At 37.7% G+C, this 18,721-nt stretch overlaps 1 protein-coding gene across 1 annotated transcript in view; it reads right to left on the bottom strand.

Annotated features, from left to right (window-relative positions):
- The window catches only part of BARX2 (BARX homeobox 2), a 66,342-nt gene extending 48,803 nt beyond the window's left edge, over positions 1 to 17,539 (bottom strand). The window contains exon 1 of the mRNA XM_077457870.1: positions 17,219 to 17,539. Within this exon, the coding sequence (XP_077313996.1) occupies positions 17,219 to 17,405 (187 nt within the window). The 5' untranslated portion in view covers positions 17,406 to 17,539. The remainder of the gene's footprint in view (positions 1 to 17,218) is intronic.
- Positions 17,540 to 18,721: the final 1,182 nt, after the last annotated feature.

Raw genomic sequence — 18,721 nt, 5'->3', positions numbered from 1 at the left:
GCCAAAATAGCACAAAACCCCCCAAAATGACCCCATTTTGGAAAGTAGACACCCCAAGCTATTTACTGAGAGGCATGTTGAGTCCATGGAATATTTTATATTTTGCCAAAAGTTGCGGGAATATTACAAACTTTTTTTTTTTTGCACAAAGTTGTCACTAAATGATATATTGTTCACACATGCTATGGGCAGAAGTCAAATTACACCCCAAAATAAATTCTGCTGCTTCTCCCGAGTACGGGGATACCACATGTGGGGGACTTTTTGGGAGCCTAGTTAACTAGCTACCTAGCGACACTAGCGACACTGATGCAGCGTTCAGAAAAATTATCGCTTAGTGACACTGGCAAAAGGGGGTGAAAGGGTTAACTAGCGGAAATCAGGGGGTTAAAACCATTATTGGGTAGTATATCGGGGTACCTAGCGCTATAAAAACCTGGCGGTGAACCTAAAAAAATAACTAGCTACCTAGCGACTGTAGCGACACTAATGCAGCGATCAGAAAAACGATCGCTTAGTGACACTGGCAAAAGGGGGTGAAAGGGTTAACTAGCGGCAATCAGGGGGTTAAAAACATTATTGGGTAGTATATCGGGGTACCTAGCGATATAAAAACCTGGCGGTGAACCTAAAAAAATAACTAGCTACCTAGCGACACATGCAGCGATCAGAAAAATGATCGCTTAGTGACACTGGCAAAAGGGGGTGAAAGGGTTAACTCTAGGGGCAATCAGGGGGTTAAATCTTTATTGGGGGGTGATAGGGGGCTACCCTGGACCTAACACTAACTGTCCTGACAGTTTTTACTGTCACAACTGACACTGAATGCATTGATCAGTAAAGAAATGATCAATGCAATCAGTGACACTGTGACTGGGGGGGGAGGGGGGGCGGGGGGGGGATCGGGGGGAGATCGGGGGGGGATCGGGGGGGGTTTGTGTGCCTGTGTGTACCTACATGTCAGTGTAGTGTTCGTGCAGACTTACTTTTACTCTTCTCCTCGTAGTCCGGTCAAAAAGACCGCCCCGAGGAGAATGACATCACTTCCTCCTTCCTGTGTAAACAATACACAGGGGAGGAAGCTTCTCATTGGCCAGGAGCGATCCAGAGGGGGTGGCCGAAAACGAACGGCCATCCCCTCTTCACGGAGCGCTCCTGGACCGAATCGGACTGCCGTATCCAGCGGGAGGGGGTCCGATGGGACCCCCCACCCGCTGGAAGGCAATCACGTAGATGTACGTGATTATGCCTGCCTGTGCCATTGTGCTGACGTACAATGGCAATACGGCGGTCCTCAAGTGGTTAAGCATGCTAACAGTGCCAATTTTTTTCATTTTGTTTGCTTATAATAAAAAATACATGTAGGGTATTTATTCAAATTGTCTACTTCATAAAAACCTTTAAATGTTAAAAAAAAAAATGAAAATCATTTTGGTAAGCAGGGCAGTTATAGGGTTCTTGCTCTGTACAGCAACAAATACCAAAACTACAAAAGCAGGTCTAGTCACCAGGGCTTCAGATGAGCCAATAGACAGGATGCAACAGACATGATCACTATGAGGGTTATTTACGAAAGGCAAATCCACTTTGCACTACAAGTGCAAACTACAAGTGCAAATTGCACTTGAAATTGTAAGAGAGCTGTAAATCTAAGCGAGCCATGCAAGGAAAATAAAAAACAGCAGAGCTTCCTCTCATTTCAGATCTACCCCTCAGATTTACAGCAACTGCACTTCCAAGTGCACTTTGCACTTGTAGTTTGCACTTGTAGTGCAAAGTGGATTTGCCTTTCGTAAATAACCCCATTGTTTTTTACTCTTTTATAAGTTTTAACATAAGGTAATCAGAGGCCATATCATCCCTATGGCATCCTTCTCTGGTGAGGGTCTGTTTCCTGACCTCCCTATCAGCTCTATCTCAATATTCAGCTGTTAAACATATACTGAATGAATCTATGTTATTTTTACCATACCGCCTGCTAATGAGCTTCTTCACACTTGTGTTGTGGGCTGCCTGTCAGGTGTGCTAGGATGCAACTATGTCTGTCTGTTGAACTGACAGTCTGGCTTTACATTTGTATGCTGACCATTAATAGTGTCAGGCTTTGTTGCTGATTGGTTATATCTATATCTATATGTCTATCTATATTGGTTATTGGTTATATCTTAGTTTAATACTGTGTCTAATATTATATCAGGACCTGGGTCCTATTGAGACATACTCTATCATTATTTCCAAGAACAATTAATAATCTCCTGAAGAAGCATTCAATTGCGAAACATGTAGAGCATTTATTTCTTGCACACTACATCATGTTTGCAGGATTACAATGATGTATAATGTCATGCATTTTTGTTTTAGAGAGATGACAGTTTTGCATTTTTTATTGCAAAAAAGTTTTTAAATGTGATTGTTTGTACCATGATGTGTTTAATAAACTATTATGTAGCAGGCGGGACTTTATATGAGGCACACGGGAGCAGAAGCATAAAATTTGGTAAAAAACAAGCTCTTCATATGTTTACTATTAAGTCCTTGTTGGAATGTGTATATATTGATGAAATAGAAAATACTAATTTATGACTGTGCAATAACATGTAAATATATGATTACTTGTATTTATTAAAAACTTGTTTTTTACCAAATTTTATGCTTCTGCTCCCGTGTGTCTCATATAAAGTCCCGCCTGTTGCTCTTTTCTTTTTAAATATTAAATCGGGATGGAGGAGGGGATGTGAACGGCCCCTATTACCTCATTTAAAGTCCCAAATAATTTATTTTCTCCCTTTTGTTAAACTATTATGTAATTAAATTTTTTTATAATTGGTGCCTACAAAGTACATTTTTTTGCACTTTATCTTGATTTAAAAGAGGCCATATCATAACTGCTGTGTGTTATAGCTCTTATGGAAATGCTTCTTATCTGGAGGGATGCTAATCCTCCCTATAACTCCTATAACTTCGTAATGACTTTTGTTTTATTAAAGAAAACACAAATTAAATATAAAATCGACCCTTGAGTCAGTTGGCATTCATAAAAAAAATTTAAAAAATGTTTTTAAAATACTTCTAGCATATTTACTGGAAATCCGTCTTTATTTTATCTTCTCAGATGTCAGACCAATAGTGGAAAGTTACACAGTTGTAAGGAATAGGAATTTATTGTACTGTCATCATTCTAAGATGTTTCAGGCATTGGGGGATGAATGAGCTGAATTTTAGTTTGATTACTGGAGGGGGAACAGAGGTGGAGGACCTCACTAATGTGATGATGCTCATTTATAGAACAATGAGCTGTGTGGAGGGGACACAAGAAGGTACAGCACTCTATGCTGTAAATCAGGGGAAGGCAACCTCGGCACTCCAGCTGTTTTGAAACTACAAATCCGATCATGCCTCTGCCTCTAGGAGTCATGCCTGTGATTGTCAGGGTCTTGCAGTGTATCATGGGACTTGTAGTTTCAACACAGCTGGAGGGCCGAGGTTGCCTACCCCTGCTGTAAATGGTGAAGTTACCCTCCTATATAGTGTGGTAGGAGAATATGAAACACAAGAAAGGCTGAACAGAATTGCAAATATTGTGGTAGGTAAACCAGTCTGGATATTTGTATATCAACAGTGTACATAGGTGATAGGTTGGTGTTCAACTTTAATGTATGACTTATTAGAAGATGATTTGTGACTTCCCTGGTGCATAGTGAAATGAATGTATTTTATTCATGTAGATTTCCACATTATGTAAAATGAAGATGATGAAATCCTATCTGCTCATATACTGACCATCTTCCCCCATAAGATATGGATGTATTTCATAATTCCATTTCATTATACATATATAGATGTGCTGACACACACACACCTGCTTCTCTATCTCTAGCACTGCCACAGTCACACTTAAATCCTCAATTAGCATTTCTTTGTGTGTCCGACCGGACATCATTATATGTGCCTGTCAACCAGACTGACAACTCACAGTATATTATGGGGGGGTGTTCATTTGTTAGCACCTTATTCTGGATATACAATTAGAATTGTGCCTGTGACTTGATTTGCTGACATTTGGATGAGATCCGGTTTCACTACACCAGAATGTACGGAGCCAAAGGCACTAAATATACAATATGTTGGTGCATTATAGAAATGTGACCTTCATTGTGGCCATTTTCCTGAAATGTCAGGTTATCAGAAGGTCTGTGTTCAACAAAATGATTGTTTAGTTGTGTATGGCTTTGGAATAGGCTACCTCATATGTCTGTTCATTAACCTGGATGTAAGATTACTATTGGCAGTTTAAAAAAATGTATTGTTTTATAGCATATAAACCTTATATGTAAGATCTGCCCACTGGGGATTACTAGTGAGAACAGCCAGTGACTGATGTGGCAACAACACTGTGTTTGTATAAATGGTTCCCAGTTATAGTGTGGGTTGGTTTACAGACAGCTTCTCCGTGACACTAGAAAGAAAAGATTATAGGACATTTCTTTTAAATATAAAAAACGTTAAGGAATGATTAAGAAATGTTGAATATATGAGATTTATATACTAGAGCAGTAGAGAATGTTCATATAGCTTAGTAAATATGGGAAGCTTTGTTTACTTTGTGCAAAGGAACTAAAACAAAAAAAAAAACAGATTATTTTGCTAGGAAAATTGGATCATTGAAGTGAATGCAGGTCAACCCTAAAGCAGGTTTAAACCCAAAACAAAAACTATTATATATATATATATATATAGCAGCTTTTCCATTATTCAGTGTGGTGGTTGCTTCCCCCCCCCTTTTATTTTCAGCTAGTGATCCAACCAGTAATACAGCTCTTGTATTAGAGTGCCCCCACTCTGAAGGAGGACAGTGTATGGCAGCATTGTCAGTCTAGGGGGGGACGGGGACGTTACATGTACTAGCAGATTTACATACACTAACAAATTGGAGCTGAACTCCATCTCACACTTTTTAAACAGTTACAACAAACAGTTTTTGGGATAAAGGTCTTACATAAATGAATAAACGCTTTAAAAAAATAAAAACAACAGACTTACTGGCCAGATTACCACGTGAAAACAAAGGAAAGAAAGCCCTAAAAAAAATAATGCAGCCATAACATCTAAGAATTGGCAATCCATAATATAAGAAATGTTTGCTGTTGTGTTTATTACTTCTTTAAGCTAAATATTCACTTTCATAAAGTGCAGATTCTTCATTCCTTCAGTACATGCATACCCCACCAATGAGCTTCTAACTCCAGCTTGTTCAATTAAGCTTTGGTAATAAAACCTAGAAACTGATTGGTTTCTATGCAGAAGTGAGCCTGATTTTGCACTTTCCAGCTTTAGTAAATAAACCCCATTGCGTACTTAAAAGTGGAGTATGCCTGTAAATCAGCCCGTATGATTAGTTCAAATATACTTGCTAAATAATGGCATAAAAAAGGAAATGTGTTTTCTATTGTACGGAGAAAGTGTGGTGTATAAGTGATACCCTTTATTGGCTAAATATAAGTGATACCCTTTATTGGCTAACAAGCTAATTAAATATGCAAGATTTTGTGATTTCTTGGATCCCTTATTCAGGCTTTATACAGTTTATCATGTATAAATTGTATACAAAGTATAAATACATTTAAAGCCTCCATCAAGACAAATGTTAATGATAAATAATTTTTTCATCACAAGATTTTGCTGAAGACTAAGAAATGCATGCTGACAGGTTGACAGAACTCTTTATTTCCAAAAATAGGAGGATTTCTCATTTGCCCAGGAACTTCTGGGTACTTCAACCACCCAATCATGTGAAACTGCATTTCAAATTTATGAACTTCCTTACACATCATTGGATGTTTGAAGTAAACACTGATCACCTAGGACTCATGTAGGACCACATGACTCTTTAAGTTAAAAAAAAAATCATTTTTGTGTTTCCTGCCTCTGGGTCATGTAATTCTCCCTTGTTCATGATTTAGCAAAATAAATTGTACTGGTAGAACTGGTGGGCAATGAAGCATATGGGCGCAGAGGGCCATACAGTGTAAATACCAGCTGTATTTCTGTGCCCGGGAGTCACAGCTGTTGTCTATGTAAATCAATGACAGGATGAAGCTGTATGGTGGTAAATACAGATCCAAGCATATGCATGCGTACAGGTACGGATGTACACCTCTGAACACAGGGGGAAAATCTAGAAGCGTAAACATGAATCTTATAACATCAGGTTTTGTCTATCATTCCAGAACTTGATGTTTTAGCCAATTGTGGACTTTATTATAATAAATAAAACAGAAGAGGTCTGAAATCTGTCATGTGGCTGAACATATGTACATACATACATATATAGGAACAGTTTTTTAAACCTGATTGTTTGTAAGATGGCACATTACTGGTTGCAAAAACTGGTATGCTGGTAATCTGCTTAATTGTGACAAAAAATAAATGTGCATTACCATTACCAATTTTCTTTCCTAAGCCCTTCATAGAACGTCCCGGACAATTTTAAAACAAGAAATTAAAAACAGTTTATTATGGTGAATGTAGCAAGTTGGTGTCCTTGAACACAGTATCATTATAAAGACAGGTCAGTTCTGTAGCAGAGCCTGGCGCTCCTTTAGTAACTAGCAGTATATTTTCTGTCTGTGTTTTTATGTTCAACTTGTATATTTGAGCTATTAGCTCTGTATAGTTGAGAAATTCTTCAGTTTTTCCTCTGCAATGTATCTTTATTTTTTTACTGAATTGTACCAAATTTATGGTGTTTGTTTTAGAAGTTACTGTTGCCATTTATCTATTCTATCATCGGATTGTAGTTGCATGTATGTTTTAGATTTGGTGACGTCAAAGATTCTCATTTTGTTGCAGCTTGTTTAACATAGTGAATTGTACCTCACTGTATTTTAAGCTTACATGATTTCCTCGACCCTACTGGCTAATAGAAGTGTAAAACCCGGTACAAACAATCAGAATAACATACAAACAAACACCACTTTTGAAGCGATCATACAATAATCTAATAGTTAGTACACAGCTTTCGTCCAAAGTTTACCAAAGTGACAAACACAAAAAAAATTCTCCCACAGATCCAGATTGGACCATTTTTGCTTAATCAGTACAGATTTCATCCGAAAATACAATACAAACACACTACAACACATTACATCACTTCCGAAAGTTTATTCTGTCGTACGAGAATTTTCCTACTTTAGTAACCTATTCGTTTTCGATATGGAGAAGATCATTTCGTCCGATAATATCACTGTGTGAACTAGGCTTAAGTAATCACACTAGTTGTTTGACCTGGTGAGATATGACTGATAAGGGCTGCGGGGGAGCCATTCAAATTTTTTCCTGTTACATTCTACCTTGGCTGAACAAGCACACGCTGATTCCACTACTAATCTGAGATACTATTGGGGAGATTAATACTGGACTTTATAGGCATTTTTATTACAAATTGAATTTAAAAGAAACAAATCAGACAAACTTTCTCTTTTAAATTACATTTGCAATAAAAATGTTAAAATTGTAACTTTGTGTATCTCAGTGTCTATAAAGTCCAGTACTATTCTCTCCAGTAGTATCTCTAATCAATAGGACATGGCACATACATACTATTTTGGTATCCACAGTACAGTACCAGTAATGCTACCTTAAATCTTTCATTTTCAATCCTCTACTGATCTGACCAATCTGAGCATCTTTAACAATAATTGAACTAAGGCTAGCCATACATTATAAAATTTTCTTGTAAAATGTTCCTTTAAATTTAATTTAAACCATATAATAGGAGGTCAAACCTAAACACTTTCAATTTGTACGCAGTCAGGCAAGCCCTTGCTCTACGTAGTTGAAGGAAATTGAATAAGAAAATTGTATAATGTATGGCCAGCTTTAGATTGGGCATATAGGAGTTGATTTACTGAAAAGCAAGCAGGCTGTTCACTTTGCAAGTGAAGTTGCACTCTGTAAGGGGATTTGCTCCAAAGATTATTAAATAAATGAAGCTATGCTGACTTCCATTATCCAATCATGTGCAAGTAAAAATGCTTTTTTTTTTCTTGTGTTTTCCTTGCATGTGATTGGGTATTGTTTGCAAAGTGAAGCTTCAACACATTCACTAAGCTGTGGGGATAATTCCCTTGCAGAGTGCAACTACACTTTCAAAGTGAACAGTCTATTTCCCCTTAGCATATCAACCCCTTAGGCTCGGTTCACACTGGGGCGACCTGTCAGACAACTAAGCCGCCTGACAAGTCGCGCTTAATTCAGTGCAATGGAACCGTTCTAATTGGAGTGATTCAAGTTGCTCCAACTTAGAAAAAGGTTCCTGTCCAGTTGGGGGGCGACTTTGGAGCAGCTTGCATTGACTTCTATTTAAAAAAGTCATTTGCAAGCCACACTGAAGTCGCGCTGTGTGGGGCAGCTTCAGAGTCAGGCCACTTTCAAGCTGCCTCAGTGTGAACCGAGAATTACAGTACAGACTAATGTTTCTAACAGAGAGATGACTATGAACAGCAGTTACAACCAAAACAACAGCAGTGACCAAGTATAACTGGAAATATCTATCAAATGATCTTCAATGCACTGGATACACGGCTGACTACTTTGTACAAATTAACCAATCCAAACAATAGTTCACCACCATTGGCAGTCAGATGGTCTATGTCTATCGTACTGTATATGTGACAGTGTAGGAAGAAACACTCGTTTTACAAAAATTGTATGCATTTTCCTAAAATAGTTATGATGTACCTAGCTTTGTTGATTGTTGACCCAAAGGATGTCTGTACAGATACTGAAAAAAAACTGTCTGATGTGTCTGTGCCCTGAGCTTGGAGTAATAAGGAATTCTGCAGTATTGACAGGAAGGATTTTCCAACATGACTGAAAATGTTTTTGTGTAAATACTGATCACCCTTCTATATGTAGTTAAAGAGGGATTCCACCAAAAAAAAATAATATTAAAAGCCAGCAGCTATAAATACTACAGCTGCTGACTTTTAATAAATGGACACTCACCTGTCCCGGGTTCCAGCGATGCCGGCAGCCGAGGCCGATCGATCGCTCGGCTCTCGGCTGCTGCCGCCACCATTCTAGGTGAGAGAATCAGGAAGTAAAGCGAATTGGCTTCACTTCACGGTTCCCTACTGCGCATGCGCGAGTCACGCCGTGCAATAGGAAATCTCCGCGCTGTCACTGGGACCCGTGTGTCTCCCAGCAGACAGCGCGGCAGGGCAGGAAATGGTGTAGACTCCCACGGGAGTCTATGCCCGGAAGTGGGTGTAAATACCTGTCTTTAGGGTGGAATCCCGCTTTAAGTGTGTTACCGCACCAACGTCCCCATAAGGATATAAAGAAAATAAAGAGTAGGGGGATGGGACTTTATAGGTGCAATTAGTATAAGGACATACCAAATTGAATAAAATCACATTTTTTTAAAGTTACAAGGGTACATAAAAATATTATTATACAATAGGTGAACAGCTTTATGGACAGACTCCTATTTGTGTGTGCATGGCAATAACTGAATTTTACATTCTATCACTGAGGTATGACTCCATTTAGCGAACTCTTGCCAATGGATAAGATGCATTCATATATTCAATTTATTGTAACGTTATGTATGGTGTTGGTATTTAATGATATAACATTACATGTATTGTTTGTAAATCACTTTCTGTTCATTCATAGTAGCCACAAAACCACGTTGGTTCCTGAGGAAGCCATAAGGTGGAACATGTAGAATTAAGATGTGGGAACAACTATAGGAGCTACAATAACATGTCTTGAATGACCATAAAGCTGTTCATGTATTGTATAATATGGTTTTTATGTACCCTTGTAACTTCAATAAATTGTGATTTTATTCAATTTGGTATGTCCTTGTACTAATTGCACCAATAAAGTCCCATCCCCCCCTACTCTGTATTTACTGATCACCCTTCATCAAGAATGGTAACAGGCAACTGTTTTTTTAAAGTGTGTTGGGATAAATGTGGTGTTTGGTAGCTTGAGGACAATAACTAAAGCAGTTGGCAGATCTTTCATTGTGATTCATGATAAGTTTGCTTGTGTATGGATGGCCTCATAATGGGGTTATATTTTCCTCTTGTCAAAGACAACTTATGTGGATTTTGGACACCCAATTATGTGCAAATACATTTTAAGTTAAAACAGCCACTTTTGGTTTGTCATTTTTTCTGCACTTGTATTTTCTGTCGGGGGGGGGGGGGATTTGCATTACCAGCAAAGTGCACTTTTGTGGCACAGACTAATCTGCAGCCTATTGATGTAGTTCTAGAAATAGAAGCCTGTGTTGTTTTCAGCCCCATAAAATGTAAAAACAGACTTTATACCACGTCTTCTCTGTCCTCCCAAAGGGTAGTGCTCTAAATCTCCTAATAAAGCACTAAAACCAGAGTTCAATGCTCACAAGATACTGGAAATAAATAATGTGATATAAGTATAGCCTCCAAGAATTGCTGCCCTCCATACCCTACCCAGTGGGTGACATAAATCAAACATTTTTTAGGGCATGTTGTGTGGGACACATCTCTGTACAGTCTGCAGTTCATTACAAGAACAAAACAGTGCCAGCCAGCAGCTGCCACTGACAGAGGGATCTCATATTTGTTAGCACGTTATGGACCTCATCCATGCTATTATATGGAGCATGCTACTTTTAGTAAAGGTCACGTTAAATATTGCTGTGAGAAGATTTTATCATTGACGGTATTTTATATTTTGTAGCAAGGAATTCTACAATAAAATAAAAATCTTATTAATGTGCAACAAAATCCATTAGGAGCCTCGCTGGCTTGAGTTTTAAAGGTTAGAATTAGGTTTAATAGCGAATGGTACGATGGTCATTCCTGAAATATGGATCTGCTCAATTCATATTTTATGAATATTACAATTATGATCTTTGTTCTTTAATATAAATACATATATTAGGCTTTATTTACAGTATTATTTACTTACAGTACACAATTTACAGTATTTTAACGTTTATTACTATTCTAATATTATTTACTAACAAATTGATCAATTTAGAATTTATTCTGTTGCTGTCATATGGCAGTCAGTTTTATTCCAGACTGAATACAGTTTTTGTAATCTATATGATAACTGTCTGTATAATATGAAGGATTTAAGGGCAAATGAGTAAATAATTAAAAGAGCTGACATTAAATAGAAGTAGACAAGTCTTCTAATTCCGCTGAGTTCACAAGGGACTATTATGTTTGTGTAATGTTTGTATGCTTGTAGTAATGAATTACTGCTTCTTCACAATATTCATTAATGTTTCCTAACATTTCCAATCAATGTTCTCAGTGTCCTTTTATTTATTTGTTTTAAATGTAGATTGCCAACAAATACATTAGAAGAAGCCATTTTTAATATGAATATATGATATTCATGCGTGGCTGTAGAAAAAATAGTTTTCTAAATTTGGGTTTTTGCATACTTTCTTTTCTAAAAAAATATAAACACACAGTTGAATTTAAGACTTGAGAAGTGTAAAATGTCACGTCCAAAATAATTTAGGGTGATACCGGATTGCATTTATTAAAGTTATGGTTATCAGCAATGAAGAGTATTGCACTGAGGGATCGCGTATTCTTACAAGAGGATTCTAGGTGGAGTCGGATGTTTTGGGATCTTTGCAGATTTTGTTGATAAGAGACATATCAGTTATGTCAATAAATCTTGTTTTCTACTGTGATGGATTAGTTGTAATTATTTAACTAAGCTCTTTGTATGAAATGGGAAAGAAATGGCATGAAGAATATAGTAATAAAGTGCAGAATATTACCCTTAACATACTGCCTATGCTAGTTCTGCTGTGTCCAGTAAGAATCACATTATTTCTGTTTATATGAATATAATTAAATAATTTATAAAAATGCATGATATCAATTAATATAAAACTTATTTTATCTTATAAATTAGAAAAATACTATATAAACATCAGTTAGGGATATTTTACTTTGATATCAGTTCTGTGGTTTTACAAAAAAAATATTTTATATATAGAAGAGTCTGCATGATTTGTTTCTACTTCTTTTTTGGCAAACAAATGCATATTAATGTTTATATAACTCATTATATTCCAATACAATTATACTTCCTTTTGTATACACTGCAGCTAAATATTTTGCTTCCTTATTTAAAGCAAATATTGTGATGCCATTGTTGTGCCTTATGTTGCAGAAAGCAGAATAGTCTTTAAAATAGCGGCAACTGGAGTTAAATTCTTAACTGTAGAAGAAATCTGGATTCAAAAAGTCAGCAAAAATGTTATTTGTCTAGTTAGTGAAATTCTGGATCTGCAATATTTTTATTATGTAAATATTTACTTTAAGTTATCTTTCAATAACTAATCAAAATTGTTAACACTGCCTTTGATATCAGGAAGGGGCAATGCTCCAGTGATGACATTTGTATATGTTATGTCAAGTTAAGAGATCCCATTGAAGATAACATATGAACACATTCAAATCCAGTTTCGATGTTTAATTCTCAGATTAGAATGAATTCTATAAATGTGGTTATTTTTGCATATTAGTGATGATTTTATAACAAAGTCATGTTTGAAAAAATGCGGGTAGATCTACACTTCAATTATCATAAATATAAATATTTTAATTGTCTTATCCGAGAGCCCACCTAATACTAAACCTTTTCATATTGGCGAGACAAGATGTTTATACAGTTTTCATGCTTTTCAGTTTTAGTTTTGCGGGTTTTGATGGTTTTATCTTATACAGCGATTTGTTTTTCCTAATATCTCTTCACTAATGTTTTATGTCAAATTTTAAAAGGAAACAATCAAAATTCTGAGTGATTCCTTAAAACAATTCTTATCTGTCAGCCATGAAAGTATTTCTTTCTGCTGCCATAATGTTGGTGTAACCCTGTAGCAGATCTCTGTCAGCTGGGCATATAATGACAATAAAACTGTCCAGTATTGTGAACTTCTAGTCCATGCCAACCATTCATTGCTTTGACAGGCTGCATTGTGAAAATACACAAATGTTCCCTCACACAAAAGCCCAATTGTGCACTGATGGTTTTTACTGTCCAAAAGTCTCTTTTCATTCAACAAGTCTCATAAAATGCTCAGCCCATAAATATGTTTCAGCAGCCCTCCACCAGTCTACATCCTCCGCCTGACCTCCCCCAGTATTCTGTGCAAGCAAATAGAGTGTTAGCTCGAAGGAAGAAATTATCAGATTCTGCAAACAAATATCTATAAAAATAAGGGTCTTTGGCTGCCAAATTAGAATGTATATGGTCATCATGTGAATGGATCCTATATATCATACATAAAGTTCTGTGGGAAGGAGGGGGGATAGCTTGTCTGTAAAACTGTCATATTGGGGGAGATTTACTAAAACTGGTACTATCAGAATGCGATGCAGCTGTGCATGGTAGCCAATCAGCTTCTAACTTCAGCTTGTTCAATTAATCTTTGATAATAAAACCTGGAAGCTGATTGGTTTCTGTGCAGATTTTGCACTCTCTAGTTTTAGTAAATAGCTCTCATTGTCTCATACACAACTTTGTGTGAACTTTCTTGCTCTCCTGACTATATAAACCTTTCATTCAGATCTCTGTCGTTCAAATGTACTTTGTGTAAAGTTTGGTAACATAGCTGCATTTGTTTAATCGTACCTCGCTCTGATTTTGCCCTGTTTTTTATCCAAAAAAAAAAAGTTTCAGTTTAAAAATTCTAGATGAAATGTTGCAATGTCATAAAAGTATTAGACTTGCTGAAAAAAAAAATCTATAAACTTTGAAAAATAAAAAATCCCTAGCCTACATCCATCAATAAATTTTGTATGTGAGGTGTAATTGTTTTTTAAATAATTGACAAAGTTTAACTCACAAAATGGATCTCCCTGGCCTGTTTTCTTATTGGAAAAATTATGGTGCAAATGAGCTGAAAATTGTAAAGTTGTTTTGTGAATTCCAAAAATAAGGAGAATAAAAGTGAATTTTGCTCTGTATATAATTAGACCTTTATGAATACACGAAGATAAGGAAAATCCCTCTCAGCTTTGTTCTATATTATTGGTCTTGTTTTCAGTGTTGTGCTATACGTCTATGCCTTTTTTCTCCCTCGCTCATTCATATACTTTATGGATTTTTAATAGATCGGAGACTTTTGCAAAGAGACAGCGGAAAAATGACAAAACAGTCCGTTGACTCTGGCCATTTTTTTTTCTTTTTTACTAAATTACCAGATCTGCACCTTAGACAGAACCCACCAGTGGAATTATATTTGAAATTTGGGGTTTGGGTCTAGACTGAAACCAACAGTGATATTACAATGAAATTGTAGGGTTGGACTTTGAAAATGCATTGAAAACTGATTTTCACAGTCAAGGAAGATTTTATTCATTGACATTTTTACAGGTAGAATGTATATAGTCAGAATGCATCCGTTTATGTCACATTTATACATCTTATGATCCATTTCAAAAGAATTACATCTTACAAACACAAGTGACATACAGGCTTTGCAGTCACCGGTAAGAAATAACTATATATTCAACTATAATCTATAATATATATGTACAAAAACATGACAATTGTTTGTCCAGAAGACTTTATAAAAAAAAAAATATATATATATACATACATATATATATATATATATATATATATATATATATATACATATATATATATATATATATATATCTCAGAGAGGTACTTCGTACAAGTTCAAGGGGTACTTCTGCTCCTTAAAATTGATTGCAATTAAACTGTATCAGAAAACAATAAAGCATAATTAAAATTTAAATTAATTAATGTCAGTTAATTTTAGTTAATAAAAAGCATAAGGGTTTGTTGCTGGGGTAGACACACTTGTCAGAGATAAACTAAACCACAATAAGAGAAGTTGGCAAATACTGGATGTAATAATGGGCTGTTAAAGTTTTAGCAAAAAAATCAAAGAACACCTTCCAAGGCCAGAAAATAATCTGATCTTATATACCTCCATATGATGTGCACTGTATATAATATACACAGGTAGGAAGCCAGATAGAGCAGGGACATCAGGGGCTGACACTTGAAAGTGTTATAGTGCTACCATTAAATGTGTCCAAGGCAGGAACCCCTCCAGGCAAGTAAAACTAGACCAAGGACTCAGACTAATGCCATCCAAGCAGATAATAATAAATATGTGTGCTGTTCCAAATTTCAGCTATTACCCTAAATTACAACCTACAAAGTACAAAGACCAGAACCTAAAGCGGTTGATTTACTAAAGTCAAATTTACTGCGATCTTTTGAAAGTGCATTTGCTCCAGAGGTTAAAGAGAGTAAATAAGGGAGAGCTCTTTTGGCTTCCATCATCCAATCATGTGCAATATTGTTTTTTTTATTTTCCTCGCAAGTAATTGGTTGTTCTTTGCAAAGTGAAGCTTTACCTCATTTACTAAGCTTTGGATCAACTGCAAAAGTGCACAATCTATTTGCCTTTGGTAAATTAACCCCAAAGTGTGTGTGATTTCTCGAGTCATTGGGGGTTATTTACGAAAGGCAAATCCACTTTGCACTACAAGTGCAAAGTGCACTTGAAAATGCACTTGTAAGTGCAGTCGCTGTAAATTAGAGGGGTAGATCTGAAATGAGGAGAAGCTAACATACTGTTTTTTTTTGTTTTTTTTGTTGTATGTCCCCCTCGGATCTACAGGGACTGCACTTCCAAGTGCACTTTGCACTTGTAGTTTGCACTTGTAGTGCAAAGTGGTTTTGCCTTTCGTAAATAACCCCCATTGATTTTTACAATGGTTTCCTCTCTGCTGAGGGGTGTGTAACTTAGAAATTACTTAGAAAGTGAAGTGACTTAGAAACTCTCATTGATGTATTATGACTCTATCCCCGTCCACACCAGGAGTCGGCAACCCTTTCCACATTAGGTGTCAGTTTACAAGCATGGGACCGACATGCCAGTGAACAATAGTGTAGCCGTAGTTTTTATTTTTAAATATTTGCACTCACAGTTGTACTGTTAATAGCAAGCCAAATTCATGAATTATACTCCCACAACAGGCCACAATGGATGCTGCTGGTTACATTTAAATGTCCTAAGTGAAGAAGTTTTGAGCCAGCTCAGTCTGGTGTATTTTAAACTCCTCAATCTCCATCCACTCAGAGGTAAGCACAGATTTGCTCCTCCAACTTTTTGGACTGATAAAAAAAAAAAAAAAAAAAACAATGAGTCGCTTCACACAAAGTCTGTAATGTGTAAGAGCTGTTAGGCACGCAGCTGCTCAGCAAGGAGCATGCGCATGCAGAATATTACTGTTAATTTTTTTTATATAACTATTTTCTTTTTATAATTACTAGAATAAACTGTAATGCCTTTGCAGCCTAGATGATACTTTACTACAGTTATGTTTTAATAAGAAATATCAAATAATTTTCTTCTGTGCTACTGAAATGGGCTTTGTGTGCCCACTGTGGTAACTCCCATGACTTAGGTTGCTGACCCCTGTATTACACAATATAGTGTATGTAGATTACATCAAGTATACATCAGCCAAAATTATGACATTATTTATGGCAGGATGTGTACCATGGTGCAGCAACATATCAAATAAATCATATCAGTACAATATTATATACTACTTATATAGCGCTTTACATATACATTGACATCAGCCTCTACCCTCAAGGAGCTCACAATCTAAGGTCCCTAACTCCCATTCATATACTAAGGCCATTTTAGACAGAAGCCAATTAACCTGCCAGCATGTCTTTGGAGTGTGGGAGGAAACCGGAGTACCTGGAGGAAACCCACGCAGGCATAGGGAGAAAATGCAAACTCCAGGCAGGTAGTGTCATGGTTGTGATTCAAACCAGCAACCCTTGCTACTGCTAGGCAAGAGTGCTAACCACTACACCACTGTGCCACCCAATATTGTCTCTAGAAGGTGTGTGTTCATAGCGCAGTCTGCTTGTCTCTGTATACAGTTGTCATACACTGCTGTTTGTTGTCACCTTTTATTCCCCTTCCAAAAAAATACACCTCTTTGTGTAAAGTACCAATATAAGAAGTGAGCAGAGAGGTGGAAACATCCAGACAGGGAGAAGAAGATTTCAGTGTCTGCAGTTGATAGGTGACCCCAGGCACTGTTACTCTAACACTATAGGCAGAGTAAGATGAACTAGGCAGAGTGTGGTATGTGTATGTAGTTCAGCAGGCACTCACCGGGGCACGAATGCAGGGGTTTGGGTCGGACCAGCAGGGAAGGACACACAGAATACAGTGAAAGCTTCTCAAAGTAATCGCACGTCTCCTTGGATAGAATCTCATCGATCATAAAAGATTTGTATCGCCGCCTGGCAGCCTTGATTTGTCCTGGGGAGGAGAGCCGGAGCTCGGCCTGGCAGTGCATGCTGGGGGATCCGGGTGACTCTGTGCTGTCCTCTCCACTCCCCTCTATATAAACTTCATAGCAATTCCCTTTTTAGGAGTCTCCAGCTGTCAATCAGTGTGCTGTGTGATTTCTCCCGGATCACATTGTGTGAATGCAGGGAGGGGGCTGTCTCATTACCTCTGTGCCTGCCTCCTACACACCTCTGTCTGCACTCTCTTCCCTCTTGCTGGATCTCTGATAGTCTGTCTCTCTCCTCACTCTCTGCATCTCTCATAATCTCTTCTCACTCTGCACCTATCACAGTCTGTCTCTCTACTCACACCTGACTCTCTGCAACTTTGACAGGCTGTCTCTTTCTGACTCTCTGCAGTTCTGACAGACTGTGTCTTTCCTTACTCTCTGCAGCTTTGACAGGCTGTCTCTTTCCTGACTCTGCATCTCTGACAGGCTGTCTCTTTTCTGACTCTGCATCTCTGACAGGCTGTCCCTTTCCTGACTCTGCATCTCTGACAGGCTGTCTCTTTCCTGACTCTGCATCTCTGGCAGGCTGTATCTTTCTGACTCTCTGCAGCTTTGACAGGCTGTCTCTTTCCTGACTCTCTGCAGCTCTGACAGGCTGTCTCTTTCTGACTCTCTGCAGCTTTGACAGGCTGTCTCTTTCCTGACTCTCTGCAGCTCTGACAGGCTGTCTCTTTCTGACTCTCTGCAACTCTGACAGGCTGTCTCTTTCTGACTCTCTGCAGCTCTGACAGGCTGTCTCTTTCTGACCCTCTGCAACTATCACAGTCACTCTGTCCTCTTTGTATCTCTCACAGTCTGTCTCTATTCTGCTTATGTGTATCCCTCAAATGTCTTTATCTTCTGACTCTGTGATTTTCTCTTTCAGTTGTTCTCTCTGCCTCCAGTCCTCTTTCTGCATTCCCTTCTCCCAGTGAGGATTATCACTCCCACCTCCCAGAGAGGCTGTCTCAAGTCCCCCCCCCCCCCATACCTTTCCCAGACCTACAGATGTACCACCCTGAAACTGTTTTACCCTGTTACTCTAAGAATTGTCCAAGTGCCCTGTTGCCTCATACATGCCCCATTACCACAGGCAGTGCCCTGTTACTCTAACAAATGCCCCATTACCTCAGGAGTTGCCCTAAATAATGCCTCCTCACCTTAGGCTGTGCTCTGTTACCCTCATACATGTCCCTTAACCCCAGGATGAGCCCTGTTATACTCATACAGGCCCTTAACCCCAGGAGGCAACCTGTTATACTCATACATTCCCCTTTACTTTTTCTTTTAAGAAATGTCCCATTACACCAGAAGATGCCCTGCTATCTTCATAC

This window comes from Lithobates pipiens, unplaced genomic scaffold, assembly GCF_037356315.1.
Source record: "Lithobates pipiens isolate NorthernLeopardFrog02 unplaced genomic scaffold, aLitPip1_a1.2 Scaffold_27, whole genome shotgun sequence".
NCBI lineage: Eukaryota > Metazoa > Chordata > Amphibia > Anura > Ranidae > Lithobates > Lithobates pipiens.
The sequence above is the reverse complement of the archived record's forward strand: the minus strand, read 5'-3'. Positions and strand labels throughout refer to the sequence as shown.